The sequence below is a fragment of the Xenopus laevis genome, chromosome 7L (genome assembly GCF_017654675.1).
Source record: "Xenopus laevis strain J_2021 chromosome 7L, Xenopus_laevis_v10.1, whole genome shotgun sequence".
In the NCBI taxonomy this organism is placed as follows: domain Eukaryota; kingdom Metazoa; phylum Chordata; class Amphibia; order Anura; family Pipidae; genus Xenopus; species Xenopus laevis.
Window position 1 is genome coordinate 86,728,221 of NC_054383.1, and position 20,126 is coordinate 86,748,346.

At 44.0% G+C, this 20,126-nt stretch overlaps 1 protein-coding gene across 2 annotated transcripts in view; it reads left to right on the forward strand.

The window, feature by feature from the left end:
• Positions 1-10,995, forward strand: part of LOC108696496 — a 40,830-nt gene extending 29,835 nt beyond the window's left edge. For both annotated transcript variants that reach the window (XM_018225929.2, XM_041569298.1), the window contains exon 6: positions 10,670-10,995. In XM_018225929.2, the coding sequence (XP_018081418.2) occupies positions 10,670-10,888 (219 nt within the window). In that variant the 3' untranslated portion in view covers positions 10,889-10,995. The remainder of the gene's footprint in view (positions 1-10,669) is intronic.
• Positions 10,996-20,126: the final 9,131 nt, after the last annotated feature.

Here is a 20,126-nt window from a genome sequence, read left to right on the forward strand (position 1 = left end):
AATTTGTGGAGGGGTAGACAGCACACACAGAAGCATGCTGGAGAGTGCCAATGGGAAAGAAAGGGTCCGGACCAGGGGTAGGCTGAAAGAAGAGGTATGTGTTTGGCGCCCCCACTTCGTTGTGCCCTAGGCACATGCCTCTTCTGCCTACCCTAGTTTCAGCCCTGTCTAATACATAATTCACTCCTACACTGGTGACACGTGGGGACCTACATATCTCACTAGGTATTAGGTATTACTAGGTATTGTCTCTCCAGTCAGTCCTGGCTCAGTGATGTCACAGGCAGAAGAGGGGCAGGGTTTGCCTGATACCCTACACTAGTGTAATTGCATGCCCAAAATTAGCCCACACACCACTGATTCACTAAGCACAAAGGGTTAATTCAATTTAAACACACACTCTCTTCCCACCAGAGGTCAGTTGGTTAATTAGCATACAAACAGGCAAACATTTCCATTTATCATGCAGAAGGTTATGGCACACAGTTACATACATTCAGGCTATGGGTTCTTTTAGAGCAGCAAGGACAAACATATTACAATTTATATATAATATTACAAAACGTATACAAAGAGAGATTATAAAAGTACATACCATAAAATATACAGTTACCCAAAGTTTATAAAATATATAGGGACAAACATAAAAAAATATATTTGACCACAATTTTCTGGTGTACACTCCCAAACAGAAAACTGGTCATCCAAAAAAGATACAATTCTGGGCTCAATTCCTGGTTCCAGTGGCATCAAGTAACTGAACACTCCCCCCTCCAACACAAGTGCAAGGGGAAGTCACTTTTTGCAGGATACTGCTTAAAGGGGAAGGAAACCTCGTCGGCGCTAACCCCCCTCCCCCATCCCGTGTATTGCCCCCCCTCCCTCCTCCCCCCTGGCCTACCCCTCCCGCTGGGCAAATGCCCCTAACTTGTTACTTACCCTTCTGCGCAGGTCCAGTCCAGGGAGTTCACAGGCGACATCTTCTTCCACGCGATCTTCTTCCTCCTTTGACCGACGCATGCGCAGTAGGATCGTTTCGCCGGTACGATCTACTGCGCATGCGCGTGACTTTTGGCGCATGCGCAGTAGATTCGTACCGGCGAAACGATCCTACTGCGCATGCGCCAAAACGCCGGTCAAAGGAGGAAGAAGATCGTGTGGAAGAAGATGTCGCCTGTGAACTCCCTGGACTGGACCTGCGCAGAAGGGTAAGTAACAAGTTAGGGGCATTTGCCCAGTGGGAGGGGTAGGCCAGGGGGGAGGAGGGAGGGGGGGCAATACACGGGAGGGGGAGGGCGGTTAGCGCCGACGAGGTTTCCTTCCCCTTTAAAGGGGTTGTTGACCTTTGAGTTAACTTTTAGTGTGATGTAGAGGGTGATATTCTAAGACAATTTGCAATTGGTTTTCATTTTTTATTATTTGTGATTTTTGAGTCATTTAGCTTTTTATTCAGCAGCTCTCAAGTTTGTAATTTCAGCAATGTGGTTGCTAGGTCCAAGTTATCCTAGCAACCATGTATTGATTTGAATGAGAGATTGGAATATGAAAGGACTGAATAAGTGATGAGTAATAAAACGAATAGCAATAGCATTTGTAGCCTTACAGAGCATTTGCTTTTTACGATGGGGTCAGTGACCCCATTTAAAAGCTGGAAAAATGCAAATCATATTTATACAAAATAAATAACTACTATATCAAAGGATATGACACCATTATATATGGCTAGATGGCTCCAGACCTTACATAAGGTCCATAATTAAGGAACCTGTGTTTCTTCTACTTTTCTGAAAAACTTGGCCACTTTCTTAAAGGGGTGGTTCACCGTTACATTAACTTTAAGTATGTTATAGAATGACAAATTCTAAGAAACTTTCCAAAGGGTCTTCATTATTTATTTTCTATAGTTTTTGAATTATTTGCCTTTCTCTTCAACCTCCCTGGAGGTTGAACCCCCCGAAATGTTGATCTTTGTGGGGAAATATTAATAAAAAGAGGGGCCAGGTCCCTGACTGCAGATATATAGCGTGTGTGTGGACCCCGTGAATTTACTACTATTACCGAGGGTCCTTGCCAGGGTCTACGGAGGAGAGCACTTCCATTGCAGGAAAAGTGAAGTGGCGGGTGAGCAGTAGATATAACACAAAACTGTAATAACACACAAAAACCACAGAAATGTGTAAAATGGACATGGTAATTAGGGGTGGGGTCAAAAAAATGGGCGAGGTTGTAAAATGTTCACGCACTACTCGCTGCAAATCTTTTTGTCCCTCTTTCTGTTTCCAAAATTTTGGGAGCTATGTTAAATCTGATGTCATTGGGAACAACGGATGAGGAACCGGCACCCAGGAGTTTAACCCCTGAGTGTTTAATGTGTCAAATGATACACAACGTTTCGGGGGGCTGGTGTCACCCCTCCCTCTCTCAAGACTGCTGAGATCCATATAGACTGTGTGGAGCCACCGGCACTCTCTTTTAGGGATGTAGCGAACGTCGGAAAAAAAGTTCGCGAACATATTCGCGAACTTGCGCAAAAATGCGAGCGGTTCGCGAACCCCATAGACTTCAATGGGAAGGCGAACTTTAACATCTAGAAAAGACATTTCTGGCCAGAAAAATGATTTTAAAGTTGTTTAAAGGGTGCAACGACCTGGACAGTGGCATGCCAGAGGGGGATCAAGGGCAAAAATGTATCTGAAAAATCTGCCTGTGTGTGCTTGGAAGAGATAGTGTAGGGGGAGAGCTGTTAGTGATTTCAGGGACAGATGATAGTAAGCTTGCTGGCTAGTAATCTGCTTGATACTGCTCTGTATTGGAGGGACAGAAGTCTGCAGGGATTTGAGGGACATTTTAGCTTAGGTAGCTTTGCTGGCTAGTAATCTACTGTTCTCTTTAAACAACTGCCATACGTTGACCTTGTAGGCATTGTTTGCCCAGTTTTTTTGGACGCAGCCACTGAAGCACAGTTGCCAGAAAAAATATGCCATATAAATGCTGAAAATAGTCATTTTTCGCCATACGTTGACCTTGTAGACATTGTTTGCCCAGTTTTTTTGGACGCAGCCACTGAAGCACAGTTGCCAGAAAAATTATGCCATATAAATGCTGAAAATATAAATTTTTTTGGTTGCAGCCACTGAAGCACAGAGGCCAGAAAAATTATGCCATATAAATGCAGAAAATATGCATTTTTTTGGTCGCAGCCACTGAAGCACAGTTGACAGAAAAATTATGCCATATAAATGCTGAAAATATAAATTTTTTTGGTTGCAGCCACTGAAGCACAGAGGCCAGAAAAATTATGCCATATAAATGCAGAAAATATGCATTTTTTTGGTCGCAGCCACTGAAGCACAGTTGCCAGAAAAAATATGCCATATAAATGCTGAAAATAGTCATTTTTTGCCATATACGTTGAGTCAACGTATGGCAAAAAATGACTATTTTCAGCATTTATATGGCATATTTTTTCTGGCCTCTGTGCTTCAGTGGCTGCGGCCAAAAAAACTGGGCAAACAATGCCTACAAGGTCAACGTCGTTGACCTTGTAGGCATTGTTTGCCCAGTTTTTTTGGCCGCAGCCACTGAAGCACAGAGGCCAGAAAAAATATGCCATATAAATGCTGAAAATAGTCATTTTTTTGGTCGCAGCCACTGAAGCACAGTTGCCAGAAAAATTATGCCATATAAATGCTGAAAATATAAATTTTTTTGGTTGCAGCCACTGAAGCACAGAGGCCAGAAAAATTATGCCATATAAATGCTGAAAATATAAATTTTTTTGGTTGCAGCCACTGAAGCACAGTTGACAGAAAAATTATGCCATATAAATGCTGAAAATATAATTTTTTTTGGTTGCAGCCACTGAAGCACAGAGGCCAGAAAAATTATGCCATATAAATGCAGAAAATATGCATTTTTTTTGGTTGCAGCCACTGAAGCACAGAGGCCAGAAAAATTATGCCATATAAATGCAGAAAATATGCATTTTTTTGGACGCAGCCACTGAAGCACAGAGGCCAGAAAAATTATGCCATATAAATGCAGAAAATATGCATTTTTTTGGATGCAGCCACTGAAGCACAGTTGCCAGAAAAAATATGCCATATAAATGCTGAAAATAGTCATTTTTTGCCATACGTTGACCTTGTAGACATTGTTTGCCCAGTTTTTTTGGTTGCAGCCACTGAAGCACAGAGGCCAGAAAAATTAAACCAGTAGGGTTTGCACCCTAGTTTGTAACGGTGGCGGAGGGAGGAGGAGGACGCTAAAGGACAGCTGTGTGTGGAGTCATGAGGCTTGAAGAGAAGGACAGCTGCATAGAAGTCAGAACAAGTCTTCCGGCGTGCAGTAACCCTCCGAGATCCACCCCTCATTCATTTTAATAAAGGTCAGGTAATCGACACTTTTGTGACCTAGGCGAGTTCTCTTCTCAGTTACAATCCCTCCTGCTGCACTGAAGGTCCTTTCTGAGAGCACACTTGAGGCTGGGCAAGACAAGAGGTTCATGGCAAATTGTGACAGCTCTGGCCACAGATCAAGCCTGCGCACCCAGTAGTCCAGGGGTTCATCGCTCCTCAGAGTGTCGATATCTGCAGTTAATGCCAGGTAGTCCGCTACCTGCCGGTCGAGGCGTTCTTTGAGGGTGGATCCAGAAGGGTTGTGGCGCTGCCTTGGACAGAAAAACATTTGCATGTCTGACGTTACAGACTGGCCAAAGGGCTTTGTCCTTGCAGGTGTGCTCGTGGCAGGATTACTGGCACCTCTGCCCCTGGAATGTTGATGAGTTCCTGAAGTGACATCACCCTTAAAAGCATTGTACAACATGTTTTGCAGGCTGGTTTGTAAATGCCGCATCTTTTCGGACTTGTGGTATGTTGGTAACATTTCTGACACTTTATGCTTGTACCGAGGGTCTAGTAGCGTTGCGACCCAGTACAGGTCCTTCTCCTTAAGCCTCTTGATACGGGGGTCCTTCAACAGGCATGACAGCATGAAAGACCCCATTCTCACAAGGTTGGATGCAGAGCTATCCATCTCCGCTTCCTCATTATCAAGGACTGCATCATCCACGGTCTCCTCCCCCCAGCCACGTACAAGACCAGGGGTCCCCAAAAGGTCACCACTAGCCCCCTGGGAAGCCTGCTCCTGTTGGTCCTCCTCCTCCTCAAAGCCACCTTCCTCCTCTGACTCCACTTCTGGCACCTCTCCCTGCGTTGCAGCAGGTGCCTGGGTTCGTTCTGGTGATTCCGACCAGAAATCGTGCGCTTCCAGCTCCTCGTCACGCTGGTCTACAGCCTCATCTGTCACTCGTCGCACGGCACGCTCCAGGAATAAAGCGAAGGGTATTAGGTCGCTGATGGTGCCTTCGGTGCGACTGACCATATTTGTCACCTCTTCAAAAGGTCGCATGAGCCTGCAGGCATCGCGCATAAGCACCCAGTAACGGGGGAAAAAAATCCCCAGCTGTGCAGATCCAGTCCTACCACCCAGTTCAAAAAGGTACTCGTTGACGGCCCTTTGTTGTTGCAGCAGACGTTCCAACATAAGGAGCGTTGAATTCCAGCGAGTCTGGCTGTCAGAAATCAAATGCCTGACTGGCATGTTGTAGCGCTGCTGAATGTCAGCAAGGCGTGCCATGGCTGTGTAGGAACGCCTGAAATGGGCCGACACCTTTCTGGACTGGGTGAGAACGTCCTGGAATCCTGGGTACTTGGAGACAAAACGTTGGACTATTAAATTTAACACATGTGCCATGCAGGGCACATGTGTTAAATTGCCTAGTCTCAACGCTGCCAACAGATTGCTTCCATTGTCACACACCACTTTTCCGATCTGCAGTTGGTGTGGGGTCAGCCACCGATCGGCCTGTGACTGCAGAGATGACAGGAGTACAGATCCGGTATGGTTTTTGCTTTCCAGGCACGTCATCCCCATGACAGCGTGACAACGGCGTACCTGGCACGTCGAATAGCCTAGGGGGAGCTGGGGGTGCACAGGTGTGGAGGAGGAGAAGGAGGACCCAGCAGCAGAGTAAGAAGAAGAAGAAGACGAGGTAGAGAGCGATGGAGGAGTAGAGGTGGTGGCAGAACCGCGTGCAATCCGTGGCGGTGACACCAACTCCACTGTTGTTGTTGAGCTACCCATTCCCTGCTTCCCAGCCATTACCAAGTTCACCCAGTGGGCAGTGTAGGTGACATACCTGCCCTGACCATGCTTGGAGGACCATGCGTCAGTAGTCATATGGACCTTTGGCCCAACACTAAGTGACAGAGATGCGGTAACTTGGCTCTGCACATGTTGGTACAGGTGTGGTATTCCCTTTTTAGAAAAAAAATTGCGGCTGGGTACCTTCCACTGCGGTGTCCCAATTGCTACAAATTTGCGGAAGGCCTCAGAGTCACCAGCTGGTATGGTAAAAGCTGGCGGGCTAAGAGTGCAGACAAGCCAGCTGTCAGACGCCGGGCAAGGGGGTGACAGTCAGACATTGGCTTCTTACGCTCAAACATGGCCTTCACAGAAACTTGGCTGGTGGCAGATGACTGGGAATGGGAACAGGTGGTCAAGGTGGAAGGCGGAGTGGAGGGTGGTTCAGACGGGTCAAGGAGAGCAGAGGTAGAGCAGTAAGATGCTGGACCAGAAGGAGTGTGGCTTTTAGTTTGCCTGTTGCCTTTGAGGTGTTGCTCCCAAAGTGCTTTGTGCTTGCCGCTCATGTGCCTTCGCATAGAAGTTGTACCTATGTGGCTGTTGGGCTTACCAAGGCTCAGTTTCTGACTGCACTCATTGCAAATTTACAATGCTTTTGTCAGAGGCACACACATTAAAAAAATCCCACACTGCTGACTTTTTGGAAGTGTGCGATCTGGCGGTAACAGTAGAAGTTGGCGGAGTTGGCGGTATTGGCGGCAATGGCGGGTGCGTTGGCCGGCTGAACACAGGTGCCGATACATGTTGTTGCCCTACTGATCCCTGCGGGCTGTCCTCCCTGCTTCTTCTAAGTCTTATTCTCCTACTGCCTCTCTGACTCTCCGTCTCTCCATCTGAACTACCCTCCTCTTGCTCTCTTCTACTAGGCACCCACAAAACATCAATCTCCTCATCATCATTCTCCTCAGATGCATCAATTTCTTCTGACACATCACAGAAGGAAGCAGCAGCGGGGACCTCCTCCTCATCACTCATTATGTCCATCTCTATCGTGTTCTCTGCCAGAATTAAATCTGGTGTAAGGTCCTCATCTCCTTCATCTTCTTCTGGCAATAATGGTTGCGCATTACTCAGTTCAAGAAACTCATTGGAAAATAACTCCTCTGACCCCAGTGAAGAAGGGGCACCGGTGGTGGAGGAAGTGTTACGTGGGGTGGCCATAGCAGTGGAGGATGAGGAGGATGTTGTGGTAAAGTTAGAAACGGTAGAGGATGGGGTGTGCTGTGTAAGCCAGTCAACTACCTCTTCAGCATTTTGGGAGTTCAGGGTCATTGGCTTTTTAAAACTGGGCAATTTGCTAGGGCCACAGGATTGCATAGCAGCACGGCCCCTAGCACGGCCTCTGCGTGGCGGCCTGCCTTTGCCTGGCATTATTTTTAAAAAAACAACAACAACAACAAAAACTCAGTTGGTTTTTTCTGGAAACGATAATACACACAGCTAGATGGCGGGTTGAAGAAAACACTGTGCAAATAATGCCTACAAGGTCAACGTATACACTACTACAGCGGTGGATACGGATTACGTAAAATATATGAATGCTGCTTGAAAAAAAGTAACTCAAGTGGTTTTTCTAGAGACGATAATATTATCAATATTTAGACAAAATGTGAACAAGCTCACACAGCTCGATGGCGGGTTGAAGAAAACAGTGTGCAAATAATGCCTACAAGGTCAACGTATACACTACTACAGCGGTGGATACGGATTACGTAAAATATATGAATGCTGCTTGAAAAAAGTAACTCAAGTGGTTTTTCTAGAGACGATAATATTATCAATATTTAGACAAAATGTGAACAAGCTCACACAGCTCGATGGCGGGTTGAAGAAAACAGTGTGCAAATAATGCCTACAAGGTCAACGTATACACTACTACAGCGGTGGATACGGATTACGTAAAATATATGAATGCTGCTTGAAAAAAAGTAACTCAAGTGGTTTTTCTAGAGACGATAATATTATCAATATTTAGACAAAATGTGAACAAGCTCACACAGCTCGATGGCGGGTTGAAGAAAACAGTGTGCAAATAATGCCTACAAGGCCAACGTATACACTACTACAGCGGTGGATACGGATTACGTAAAATATATGAATGCTGCTTGAAAAAAAGTAACTCAAGTGGTTTTTCTAGAGACGATAATATTATCAATATTTAGACAAAATGTGAACAAGCTCACACAGCTCGATGGCGGGTTGAAGAAAACAGTGTGCAAATAATGCCTACAAGGTCAACGTATACACTACTACAGCGGTGGATACGGATTACGTAAAATATATGAATGCTGCTTGAAAAAAGTGACTCCGGTGTTTTTTCTGGAGACGGTAATATTATGGATATTTAGACAGAATGTGAACAAGGTCACACAGCTCGATGGCGGGTTGAAGAAAACAGTGTGCAAATAATGCCTACAAGGCCAACGTATACACTACTACAGCGGTGGATACGGATTACGTAAAATATATGAATGCTGCTTGAAAAAAGTGACTCCGGTGTTTTTTCTGGAGACGGTAATATTATGGATATTTAGACAGAATGTGAACAAGGTCACACAGCTCGATGGCGGGTTGAAGAAAACAGTGTGCAAATAATGCCTACAAGGCCAACGTATACACTACTACAGCGGTGGATACGGATTACGTAAAATATATGAATGCTGCTTGAAAAAAGTGACTCCGGTGTTTTTTCTGGAGACGGTAATATTATGGATATTTAGACAGAATGTGAACAAGGTCACACAGCTCGATGGCGGGTTGAAGAAAACAGTGTGCAAATAATGCCTACAAGGCCAACGTATACACTACTACAGCGGTGGATACGGATTACGTAAAATATATGAATGCTGCTTGAAAAAAGTGACTCCGGTGTTTTTTCTGGAGACGGTAATATTATGGATATTTAGACAGAATGTGAACAAGGTCACACAGCTCGATGGCGGGTTGAAGAAACAGTGTGCAAATAATGCCTACAAGGCCAACGTATACACTACTACAGCGGTGGATACGGATTACGTAAAATATTTATGGCTGCTTGAAAAAAGTGACTCCGGTGTTTTTTCTGGAGACGGTAATATTATGGATATTTAGACAGAATGTGAACAAGGTCACACAGCTCGATGGCGGGTTGAAGAAAACAGTGTGCAAATAATGCCTACAAGGCCAACGTATACACTACTACAGCGGTGGATACGGATTACGTAAAATATATTATGGCTGCTTGAAAAAAGTGACTCCGGTGTTTTTTCTGGAGACGGTAATATTATGGATATTTAGACAGAATGTGAACAAGGTCACACAGCTCGATGGCGGGTTGAAGAAAACAGTGTGCAAATAATGCCTACAGGGCAAATAATGCCTAAAAGGTCAACTTATAAACTACTACAGCGGTAGTAAAATAAAAAAAAGTAAAATAAAAAAAAATGAATATTAAAAAAAAAAAATTAAAGTTGGTGCTGCTGAACTACTAGGAGCAGCAGATTAGCACACCAGTCCCACTCCCCAACACTGCTAGACTAATAGCACTGGGCTCTTATAGTAGTAGTAGTAGTAGTAGTAGTAAAACAACAAAAAAATAAATAAAAGCAGTCCTTACAAGGACTACTGTTATTGCAGCAGTCAGCAGATGAGATCAGAAGCAGGACAGCTGCCCACTGCAGCTACATACAGAGCACTGCAGTAGAAGGTAGATTACTAGCCAGCAAAGCTACCTAAGCTTAAATGTCCCTCAAACCCCTGCAGACTTCTGTCCCTCCAATAACAGAGCAGTATCAAAACGATTACTAGCCAGCAAACTTTCAACTGTCCCTGAAATCACTAACAGGCAGCAGCTCTCTCCCTACACTATCTCTTCAGCACACACAGGCAGAGTGAAAAAACGCTGCAGGGCTTCGGTTTTTATAGGGAAGGGGAGTGGTCCAGGGGAGAGCTTCCTGATTGGCTGCCATGTACCTGCTGGTCTGGGGTGAGAGGGCAAAAAAAAGCGCCAACAATGGCGAACCCAAAATGGCGAACGTCGCGCGACGTTCGCGAACTTCCGGCGAGCGCGAACACCCGATGTTCGCGCGAACAAGTTCGCCGGCGAACAGTTCGCGACATCTCTACTCTCTTTTCCCCAGTAATCCACAGGCACTGAGAAGGACAGGGCGTGCAGGAGGCTGTTGTCCTCTTGTTGTGACCATTTCATATGAGAGAATGAACAGACACCCCCACACCTCATTTCAGTTTAGACTCTTAGCAGTAAGGATATCTCTGCAGCTCTAATATAGTGACAGTTTTAGGAGGTAAATTGCTTTCAAGTTCTAAACATAGGAGGACAGGAGAAAAGGAAACACAGCTGTCTAATAAGCAATGGCACCTGTTATCTAAGTTGTAATAAAGGACCTATTGTTTACTATAACTTGTTGTATAAATACTTATCTCCCCCCCATTCCTATGGTTAATTAAAATTCTAATTTCTTCTTAGAAAGGAAAACTGCCTGACAACGTTGATGGTACAGTCTGTCCCTTTATATTTCACATAAGAAAATGTGCTGCTGGGGATCATTCAGGTTATGCGTTTTGTTGTGCTGATGGTTGCGGATACTTATCCTACAATGATGACAAGCAAGCTATTTTGAAGGATTTACCTGATGTCTGTACTGACGATTCCTGTAAGATGACGGTTTTCAGTACAAAGGAGTAAACTGCTTATACTGTGCTATTAATAATATTTCCATAACATTGCAGTTGTGATGTCGACAGTAACATTCATGTAACACGCAGATTATAATTAAAATGATCCAACATTAATGATGTAAAAAAGTCTCATTACAGCATTTTAGCACAGAATCATGAATTAAAATTAAAGTGTTTAGAAATTACAGTCATAGTCCCGTAGTATTCTGTTACATTATTGTCTGTACCATTAGTTGTTTTAGCAAATCAAACATATTACAACCAAATCTATTTTATCACAGGGGAATGCCATTCAAAATCAGTTTGTAAAGTAAATTTAAATGTAATTCTATTGTTCACAACAGCTAAGTACAGACTCACTCAGGCTTCCTTCTCAAATTGTCCTGGAGGGACTGAAAAAGGTTTGGTGTGCCCAAAATCATGTAGGGCTCCTTGACTGCAATACTGAAAATTAAATGGCACACCACCTCATATAGTAAAAATAGTATTCATTATAAAAGCCTGGTTGCTGGAGTGTAATATACACCTAACGCGTTTCGGGAACACCCCTTAATGATAGGCTCATGTAATTTAATTCAAGGCAACTTCTCATTGCACATTGATTAAACTTTTCCAATGGTTTTAAATAACAAGAAAAGGCTCAATAACTGCAGGATGCTACATTTTTTGGTGCCCCCAGTGATTACGAATATTTGATAACCTTAGACCCTGGGCTGGTGCTCCTGTTTGCTACAAAATGGTGGGCAGGGCTGTATTTTGGTCTGGTGCCACCAATTATAGTCATTGTCCAATGGCACATGCACATGAAGTCACTTCCAACAATGGCACTGCTCATGATGTCACTTCCAACAATGGCACTGCTCATGACGTCACTCTGTGGCCTGCAAGGTAACCCCCCCCCCAGCTGCATGGTTTTTTTTTGCTAATGCTAAAACCATTTATTTATTATAAGAGACACTGGAGGGACATCCCCCTAAAGCTGCCATCCTAGGCACAGGTCCTTCAGTGCTTATATGGTAAATAAGGGCCTGCTGTCAGGTTACTATTGTAGGCTGCACCACGCAACCAATTTTTTCTGCTCACTATGATTCTCATTACTGCCCTGGACAGTGTTAGTGATGGGCGAATTTATTCGCCAGGCGCGAATTTGCGCGATTCGCCGCTAGCGAATAAATTCGCGAAACGCCCGCTAAAATTCGCGGCAAAAACGGGCCGTTACGTGAATTTTGCGCGAAATTCACTAATTTTTTGGCGAAGCGAAACAGCGCAAATTCTCCCATCACTAGACAGTGTGCATGCGCAACAGAGCAAATTTGGAACTAACAAACTGAAATCCGAAGTTTTTGCTTTAATGCACACACACAACCCAGAGCAGCAGCAAATATCACATAGAGTAGAAGCAAGATGGTGGCACGGTGCTCACAGCAGTAGTCCCCCTGGCCGGGGTATTTTCTTGGCAACAAGGTGTCTGAATGGTGCAAAACGATAGTCTGAGTATTTGGCAGTACAATTTGATCAGACATTTGGGGGCAAATGTACTAACCTCCGAAAATTTACCAGCGGCGGCTTCACTCACATCGCAACAGGACAGGCGTAGTTTCGCCAGGACAACGCTAATTCACTAAAATCCAAAATTGCGTCCAGGGGGCCAACGCTGCGCTAGCGTTACTGCGCCAAGCAAAGCGAAGTTGCACTAGCGTTGCCTAATTTGCATAAGGTGAGAAGTTAAAGTTCAATGGACATATATGTTGCAGCAAATACATTACACTACACAGGCCCGGGAAACCTTAATAAAAGAAAATAGAGTTGTTATATTGCCCTACACATGAGCCCAGTTTAGAGTTTATGTGCCATATGTAAGAAATGTAGGGAGGAAGCGGGTTACCCCCCCCAAAAAAATTGCGCTCTTTTGCAGCCTATCGCCCTGAGAAAATGAAAAGACGCTAGCATATTTTGAGATTTAGAAAAATTTTCAACTAAATTTTGAGGAACTCCTATCTACTCTATTGCACTTCGTCTGGTCTGAGGTGGCAAAGGCAAGTCTGGCGCAAGAGGTAATGTTCAGTAAAATCCGCATCTTAGTGAATTTGCGTAGAGCAGAAACTCGCCAGGCTTTAGGGAGCGAAGTACCGTTAGAGTCTATCTCCTTCGCTAGCGAAGTTACGCCAGCAACCATTAGTAAAGTATGCAAATTTTTGCCAGCGTTAGTCACTTCGACATTTAGTAAATTTGCCCCATGCATGGTGTCTTTTAGCCTATATTGATCTGATGGCTTAGTTGGCAAGCCTATAAACAAACAGAGGGTCACACAATTAAGACATAAATTGTCATTACCATCTAAAATATAGGTGTCTGTGTATGGAAATGTCTTTAAATAAAGAAGAGGTGGGTGGATGCACTGGATGCATCTATAGGGAGGTGCATAAGAGCCTTTGGATACAAATACAGTACCTTTAATGAATGACATGCAGTTGTGCCCACATTGAAGCAGCCACAGTTGCAGCTTTGTTTGTAAACAAGCCCTTATATGTCCATATGCTCCATAGATAATACTCTATGGACTGTTATGTGCAGGTTAACACAGGCTAACCCGCAGATGGAGCAGGTCACACGAGTTTTTCGTATTGCCAGACCTGCCTTGAGCCCCTGCACAGGTCCCTCCCTGATGTCACTGACAGGTCCGGGTTAACTTAAAGTGATAACTAAAAATTTTCTTTAAAAGTACATTAAAAGTTACCTGTAGGTCACGTTGATCATTTTTTGCTGATAGTTCTGCTTTTGTAAGTAATTGTTACTTGAAGTTCCTAAACCTGACTGTTTTGCCAACATGACTGTCCCTTCTCAGCCTGTCAGTAGAGTTTCTAATGTTTCTAACCGACTACTGCTGCAAAAATATGGCAGCCTCCTCATAGAGGAACATCGGGGTAAGAAAGGTAATATAAAGGCTTCAAGTGAATACTTTTATGGCAAAATTATAAACAGTATTCAATGATAATGTTATGATGGACATAAAAAAATATTACTTTCTGGTGTCAGTATCTCTTTAAAAGTAAGAGTCTGCAGGCTTGCGTAGGTGTGGGTTCCCTAAGGGTAGGCTTTTGTGACCCTGTCATCTGGAAAAATTAAGGACATGGGGCAGGCGATAGATTAGGTACGTGCCTGGCACCCCCCCAGCTTTGCGCCCTAGGCACGTGCCTACTTGCCTACCCCTAGTTCCAGCCCTGTTTGTTAGTAGACTTACGGTGGCGAGATCCAGATTACAGAAGACCACTTATCGGAAAAACTCCAGGTTCCAAGCTATCTGGATAACAGGACCCATACCCATAGTTACAATAAAAATTGAAGCCTCACAGAGAAATAGTTTTTTTTGGCTGCAGGGGTCATATGAAAGCTATAAAGTGACAGAAGAAAGAAGAAAATTACTCAAAAACTATAAAAAAAAAAAGAACTATTGAAAATCTGCAAAGAACTATCCCTTTAACTATGCTGTGTTTTGGGGCTACATCAATGACCTGTTTTCAGTGTGGTGGAGACAATGCAGGCTCAAATGCTTGATGAGGTCACAAAGGTTCAGGCGTAGGGTGGCAAGTTTTTCAGATGGAATGCTGCTCAGCCACATCTATAATTCTTTGTTACTATGGATACCTGGAGAACTGGGACTGGACATTCTTTAGAGTGACAGTTATTTGAATCTCTCACACAGGTCGAACAAATGAGTGCCTTATGCATGCTTATATGCCACCTATCCGATTTTGACCCAGACATCCCAGTATTTAAAAAGGACTTTCTGGGTTAAATCTTCCTGCCCAGTTTACCAAATATGGATATCCAGGCGGGCCATGACATCAATCGCCCCTGATGTCATGCCCCGCCTCTCCACATCGCCCACTCCACCTGAGACATGACTGCCACGCCCATGTGACATCACAGTTCCCACTGCCAGTAAAGGTGCCAACCCTACATGAGTTGCCAGTAGTGAAGGAGGCTATCACTGACAGGACACGAATACCATTTTTAGGTGTCATGGTTTCTGATAAATAAGGTTAATTCTAGAAAAAACAACTGATTTCTCACAAAACAAAGGTTATGTTGTTAAAATAAAAACAAAGTAGAGGAAGTAAAGTGAGATTACCATTGCAAGTATAGTAAGAAAAACGTGTTATCCTGATGTAATAATAGGAGTTTATTCAATAATGGCTCATGGTAATACTCTGATTAAACCCAATAGTTCATTGCAATACTTTGATAAAGAACTGTATAAAAATATAACACAAAGAACTGTTCTACTGTTGAGCCTGTTGTCGTATGTTGAGCCCAATATAGTGTACAAGACAGCTTTATAACGTATAATTATGTATAACAAAGCTTTGTATCATAGTATACAAGATGGCTTTATAATCTATAATCCTGCATAATGAAGCTTTGTGCAAGAGAAATCATAGGAAGTAAGCAATTTACCCTGGATATTCTCTAATAAGAATATCCATATTCTTAATGTGTGTATGATTTCAGAAGCCCTTATCAGACTCTTCTTTATTATAGCTAGGGGCACAATATGCTATTCAGCTACCAGTTAGCTAAGATAATATCTCTGTTTCGGATGTGCTTGTTGAGAGTCTGGATAGATCCTGATGAGCGAATGAGAAGCAAGATCTGTTATTAACCAAGTCATTCTTGTTTATTGACTAAAAATCACTAAATGAGCTTACTGTATTTGAGCATATATGAACTGGGGCTCTCCATCCGGTCAGTTGAGATTCGCCTATAGGGTTTACGCATGCAGCCACATGACCTGTGGTCTAACCATAGGATCTTTGGAACCATTTCAGCCTCAGTCTGTTTAAGGATCTCCCAAAATGAGATTTATTTCATTGAGAACAAGAAAAAGATTTAATCACTTGCAGAGGGTGCCAGTTTGTTAGGTACCCCTTAGTGATTATAGTCACTGACCTCAGACCACGGGCAGTGGTGACTTTTATATGCAAAAAGTCAAACTTACGATATTGTGCATGGGCACAGTCCAGGGCAGTAGCAAGGATCCTGGACATAGGAAACAAGATGGTAGTGGTAAAATAGTACCCTAGACCAGTGTGCCTTTTAGAGAAGAAGAGTAGTAATTGTAATCACAGTCATTTTTAATGTAGTGACAGTGCTACACTTACACTTAATAACACTTTTTGAATGGTTGGGTGCAAAGCTGTAACCCCTGCACAAGGTAGGAAGTAATCTACAAGAGAATATTACACCAGCATTTCCGAAATGGTGAAATCAATTTTTATTCTTGCCACCAACCAGACAATGTTTTGGGCTATACCAGCCCTTTATCAAGCCTAGTATACTATGTTACAATCACTCTTAAGTAAGTGTTTTAAGGGGAGGGGTTACACATTGGTTACCACCTCCCAATAGTGAGACACAATTCCCAGCACCAGGGCCAGATTTACATAGCGGGCGCCCCTAGGCCCATTGCCATTCATCGCCCCTTGTCTCCTCCCCTTTATTTGTGCAAATTTTCATCATTGGGAACGGAGAAATGGGAATTGGTGCATGGGAACTTTAAAAAACGATCTCTGTTCTGAGCATCCTGAGCATTTTTGAAAAATGTGGGTGTGGTTGGGCAGCATGCCACCCCCCCAAAAAAAGGCCGCTCTAGGCCTTATTTGCCTTTCCACAAATCCGGGCCTGCAGCAACTCGGATTGAGATATTGCGGTGGGACAGTTGAACTGCATGTCAGCTTACTTCTTTTTTTTTTTTTAAACAATTCCTTTTAATTAAGCCACAATATTGTATGAATTGTTACACACATACCCTTGTATGCAAATGTATATTGTTAGCATTTAAATTTAAGGTTAACTACTAGGGATGTAGCGAACGTCGGAAAAAAAGTTCGCGAACATATTCGCGAACTTGCGCAAAAACGCGAGCGGTTCGCGAACGGTTCGCGAACCCCATAGACTTCAATGGGAAGGCGAACTTTAACATCTAGAAAAGACATTTCTGGCCAGAAAAATGATTTTAAAGTTGTTTAAAGGGTGCAACGACCTGGACAGTGGCATGCCAGAGGGGATCAAGGGCAAAAATGTATCTGAAAAATCTGCCTGTGTGTGCTTGGAAGAGATAGTGTAGGGGGAGAGCTGTTAGTGATTTCAGGGACAGATGATAGTAAGTTTGCTGGCTAGTAATCTGCTTGATACTGCTCTGTATTGGAGGGACAGAAGTCTGCAGGGATTTGAGGGACATTTTAGCTTAGGTAGCTTTGCTGGCTAGTAATCTACTGTTCTCTTTAAACAACTGCCATACGTTGACCTTGTAGGCATTGTTTGCCCAGTTTTTTTGGACGCAGCCACTGAAGCACAGTTGCCAGAAAAAATATGCCATATAAATGCTGAAAATAGTCATTTTTCGCCATACGTTGACCTTGTAGACATTGTTTGCCCAGTTTTTTTGGACGCAGCCACTGAAGCACAGTTGCCAGAAAAATTATGCCATATAAATGCTGAAAATATAAATTTTTTTGGTTGCAGCCACTGAAGCACAGAGGCCAGAAAAATTACGCCATATAAATGCAGAAAATATGCATTTTTTTGGTCGCAGCCACTGAAGCACAGTTGACAGAAAAATTATGCCATATAAATGCTGAAAATATAAACTTTTTTGGTTGCAGCCACTGAAGCACAGAGGCCAGAAAAATTATGCCATATAAATGCAGAAAACATGCATTTTTTTGGTCGCAGCCACTGAAGCACAGTTGACAGAAAAATTATGCCATATAAATGCTGAAAATATAAATTTTTTTGGTTGCAGCCACTGAAGCACAGAGGCCAGAAAAATTATGCCATATAAATGCAGAAAATATGCATTTTTTTGGTCGCAGCCACTGAAGCACAGTTGCCAGAAAAAATATGCCATATAAATGCTGAAAATAGTCATTTTTTGCCATATACGTTGAGTCAACGTATGGCAAAAAATGACTATTTTCAGCATTTATATGGCATATTTTTTCTGGCCTCTGTGCTTCAGTGGCTGCGGCCAAAAAAACTGGGCAAACAATGCCTACAAGGTCAACGTCGTTGACCTTGTAGGCATTGTTTGCCCAGTTTTTTTGGCCGCAGCCACTGAAGCACAGAGGCCAGAAAAAATATGCCATATAAATGCTGAAAATAGTCATTTTTTTGGTCGCAGCCACTGAAGCACAGTTGCCAGAAAAATTATGCCATATAAATGCTGAAAATATAAATTTTTTTGGTTGCAGCCACTGAAGCACAGAGGCCAGAAAAATTATGCCATATAAATGCAGAAAATATGCATTTTTTTTGGTTGCAGCCACTGAAGCACAGAGGCCAGAAAAATTATGCCATATAAATGCAGAAAATATGCATTTTTTTGGATGCAGCCACTGAAGCACAGTTGCCAGAAAAATATGCCATATAAATGCTGAAAATAGTCATTTTTTGCCATACGTTGACCTTGTAGACATTGTTTGCCCAGTTTTTTTGGTTGCAGCCACTGAAGCACAGAGGCCAGAAAAAATTAAACCAGTAGGGTTTGCACCCTAGTTTGTAACGGTGGCGGAGGGAGGAGGAGGACGCTAAAGGACAGCTGTGTGTGGAGTCATGAGGCTTGAAGAGAAGGACAGCTGCATAGAAGTCAGAACAAGTCTTCCGGCGTGCAGTAACCCTCCGAGATCCACCCCTCATTCATTTTAATAAAGGTCAGGTAATCGACACTTTTGTGACCTAGGCGAGTTCTCTTCTCAGTTACAATCCCTCCTGCTGCACTGAAGGTCCTTTCTGAGAGCACACTTGAGGCTGGGCAAGACAAGAGGTTCATGGCAAATTGTGACAGCTCTGGCCACAGATCAAGCCTGCGCACCCAGTAGTCCAGGGGTTCATCGCTCCTCAGAGTGTCGATATCTGCAGTTAATGCCAGGTAGTCCGCTACCTGCCGGTCGAGGCGTTCTTTGAGGGTGGATCCAGAAGGGTTGTGGCGCTGCCTTGGACAGAAAAACATTTGCATGTCTGACGTTACAGACTGGCCAAAGGGCTTTGTCCTTGCAGGTGTGCTCGTGGCAGGATTACTGGCACCTCTGCCCCTGGAATGTTGATGAGTTCCTGAAGTGACATCACCCTTAAAAGCATTGTACAACATGTTTTGCAGGCTGGTTTGTAAATGCCGCATCTTTTCGGACTTGTGGTATGTTGGTAACATTTCTGACACTTTATGCTTGTACCGAGGGTCTAGTAGCGTTGCGACCCAGTACAGGTCCTTCTCCTTAAGCCTCTTGATACGGGGGTCCTTCAACAGGCATGACAGCATGAAAGACCCCATTCTCACAAGGTTGGATGCAGAGCTATCCATCTCCGCTTCCTCATTATCAAGGACTGCATCATCCACGGTCTCCTCCCCCCAGCCACGTACAAGACCAGGGGTCCCCAAAAGGTCACCACTAGCCCCCTGGGAAGCCTGCTCCTGTTGGTCCTCCTCCTCCTCCTCCACAAAGCCACCTTCCTCCTCTGACTCCACTTCTGGCACCTCTCCCTGCGTTGCAGCAGGTGCCTGGGTTCGTTCTGGTGATTCCGACCAGAAATCGTGCGCTTCCAGCTCCTCGTCACGCTGGTCTACAGCCTCATCTGTCACTCGTCGCACGGCACGCTCCAGGAAGAAAGCGAAGGGTATTAGGTCGCTGATGGTGCCTTCGGTGCGACTGACCATATTTGTCACCTCTTCAAAAGGTCGCATGAGCCTGCAGGCATCGCGCATAAGCACCCAGTAACGGGGGAAAAAAATCCCCAGCTGTGCAGATCCAGTCCTACCACCCAGTTCAAAAAGGTACTCGTTGACGGCCCTTTGTTGTTGCAGCAGACGTTCCAACATAAGGAGCGTTGAATTCCAGCGAGTCTGGCTGTCAGAAATCAAACGCCTGACTGGCATGTTGTAGCGCTGCTGAATGTCAGCAAGGCGTGCCATGGCTGTGTAGGAACGTCTGAAATGGGCCGACACCTTTCTGGACTGGGTGAGAACGTCCTGGAATCCTGGGTACTTGGAGACAAAACGTTGGACTATTAAATTTAACACATGTGCCATGCAGGGCACATGTGTTAAATTGCCTAGTCTCAACGCTGCCAACAGATTGCTTCCATTGTCACACACCACTTTTCCGATCTGCAGTTGGTGTGGGGTCAGCCACCGATCGGCCTGTGACTGCAGAGATGACAGGAGTACAGATCCGGTATGGTTTTTGCTT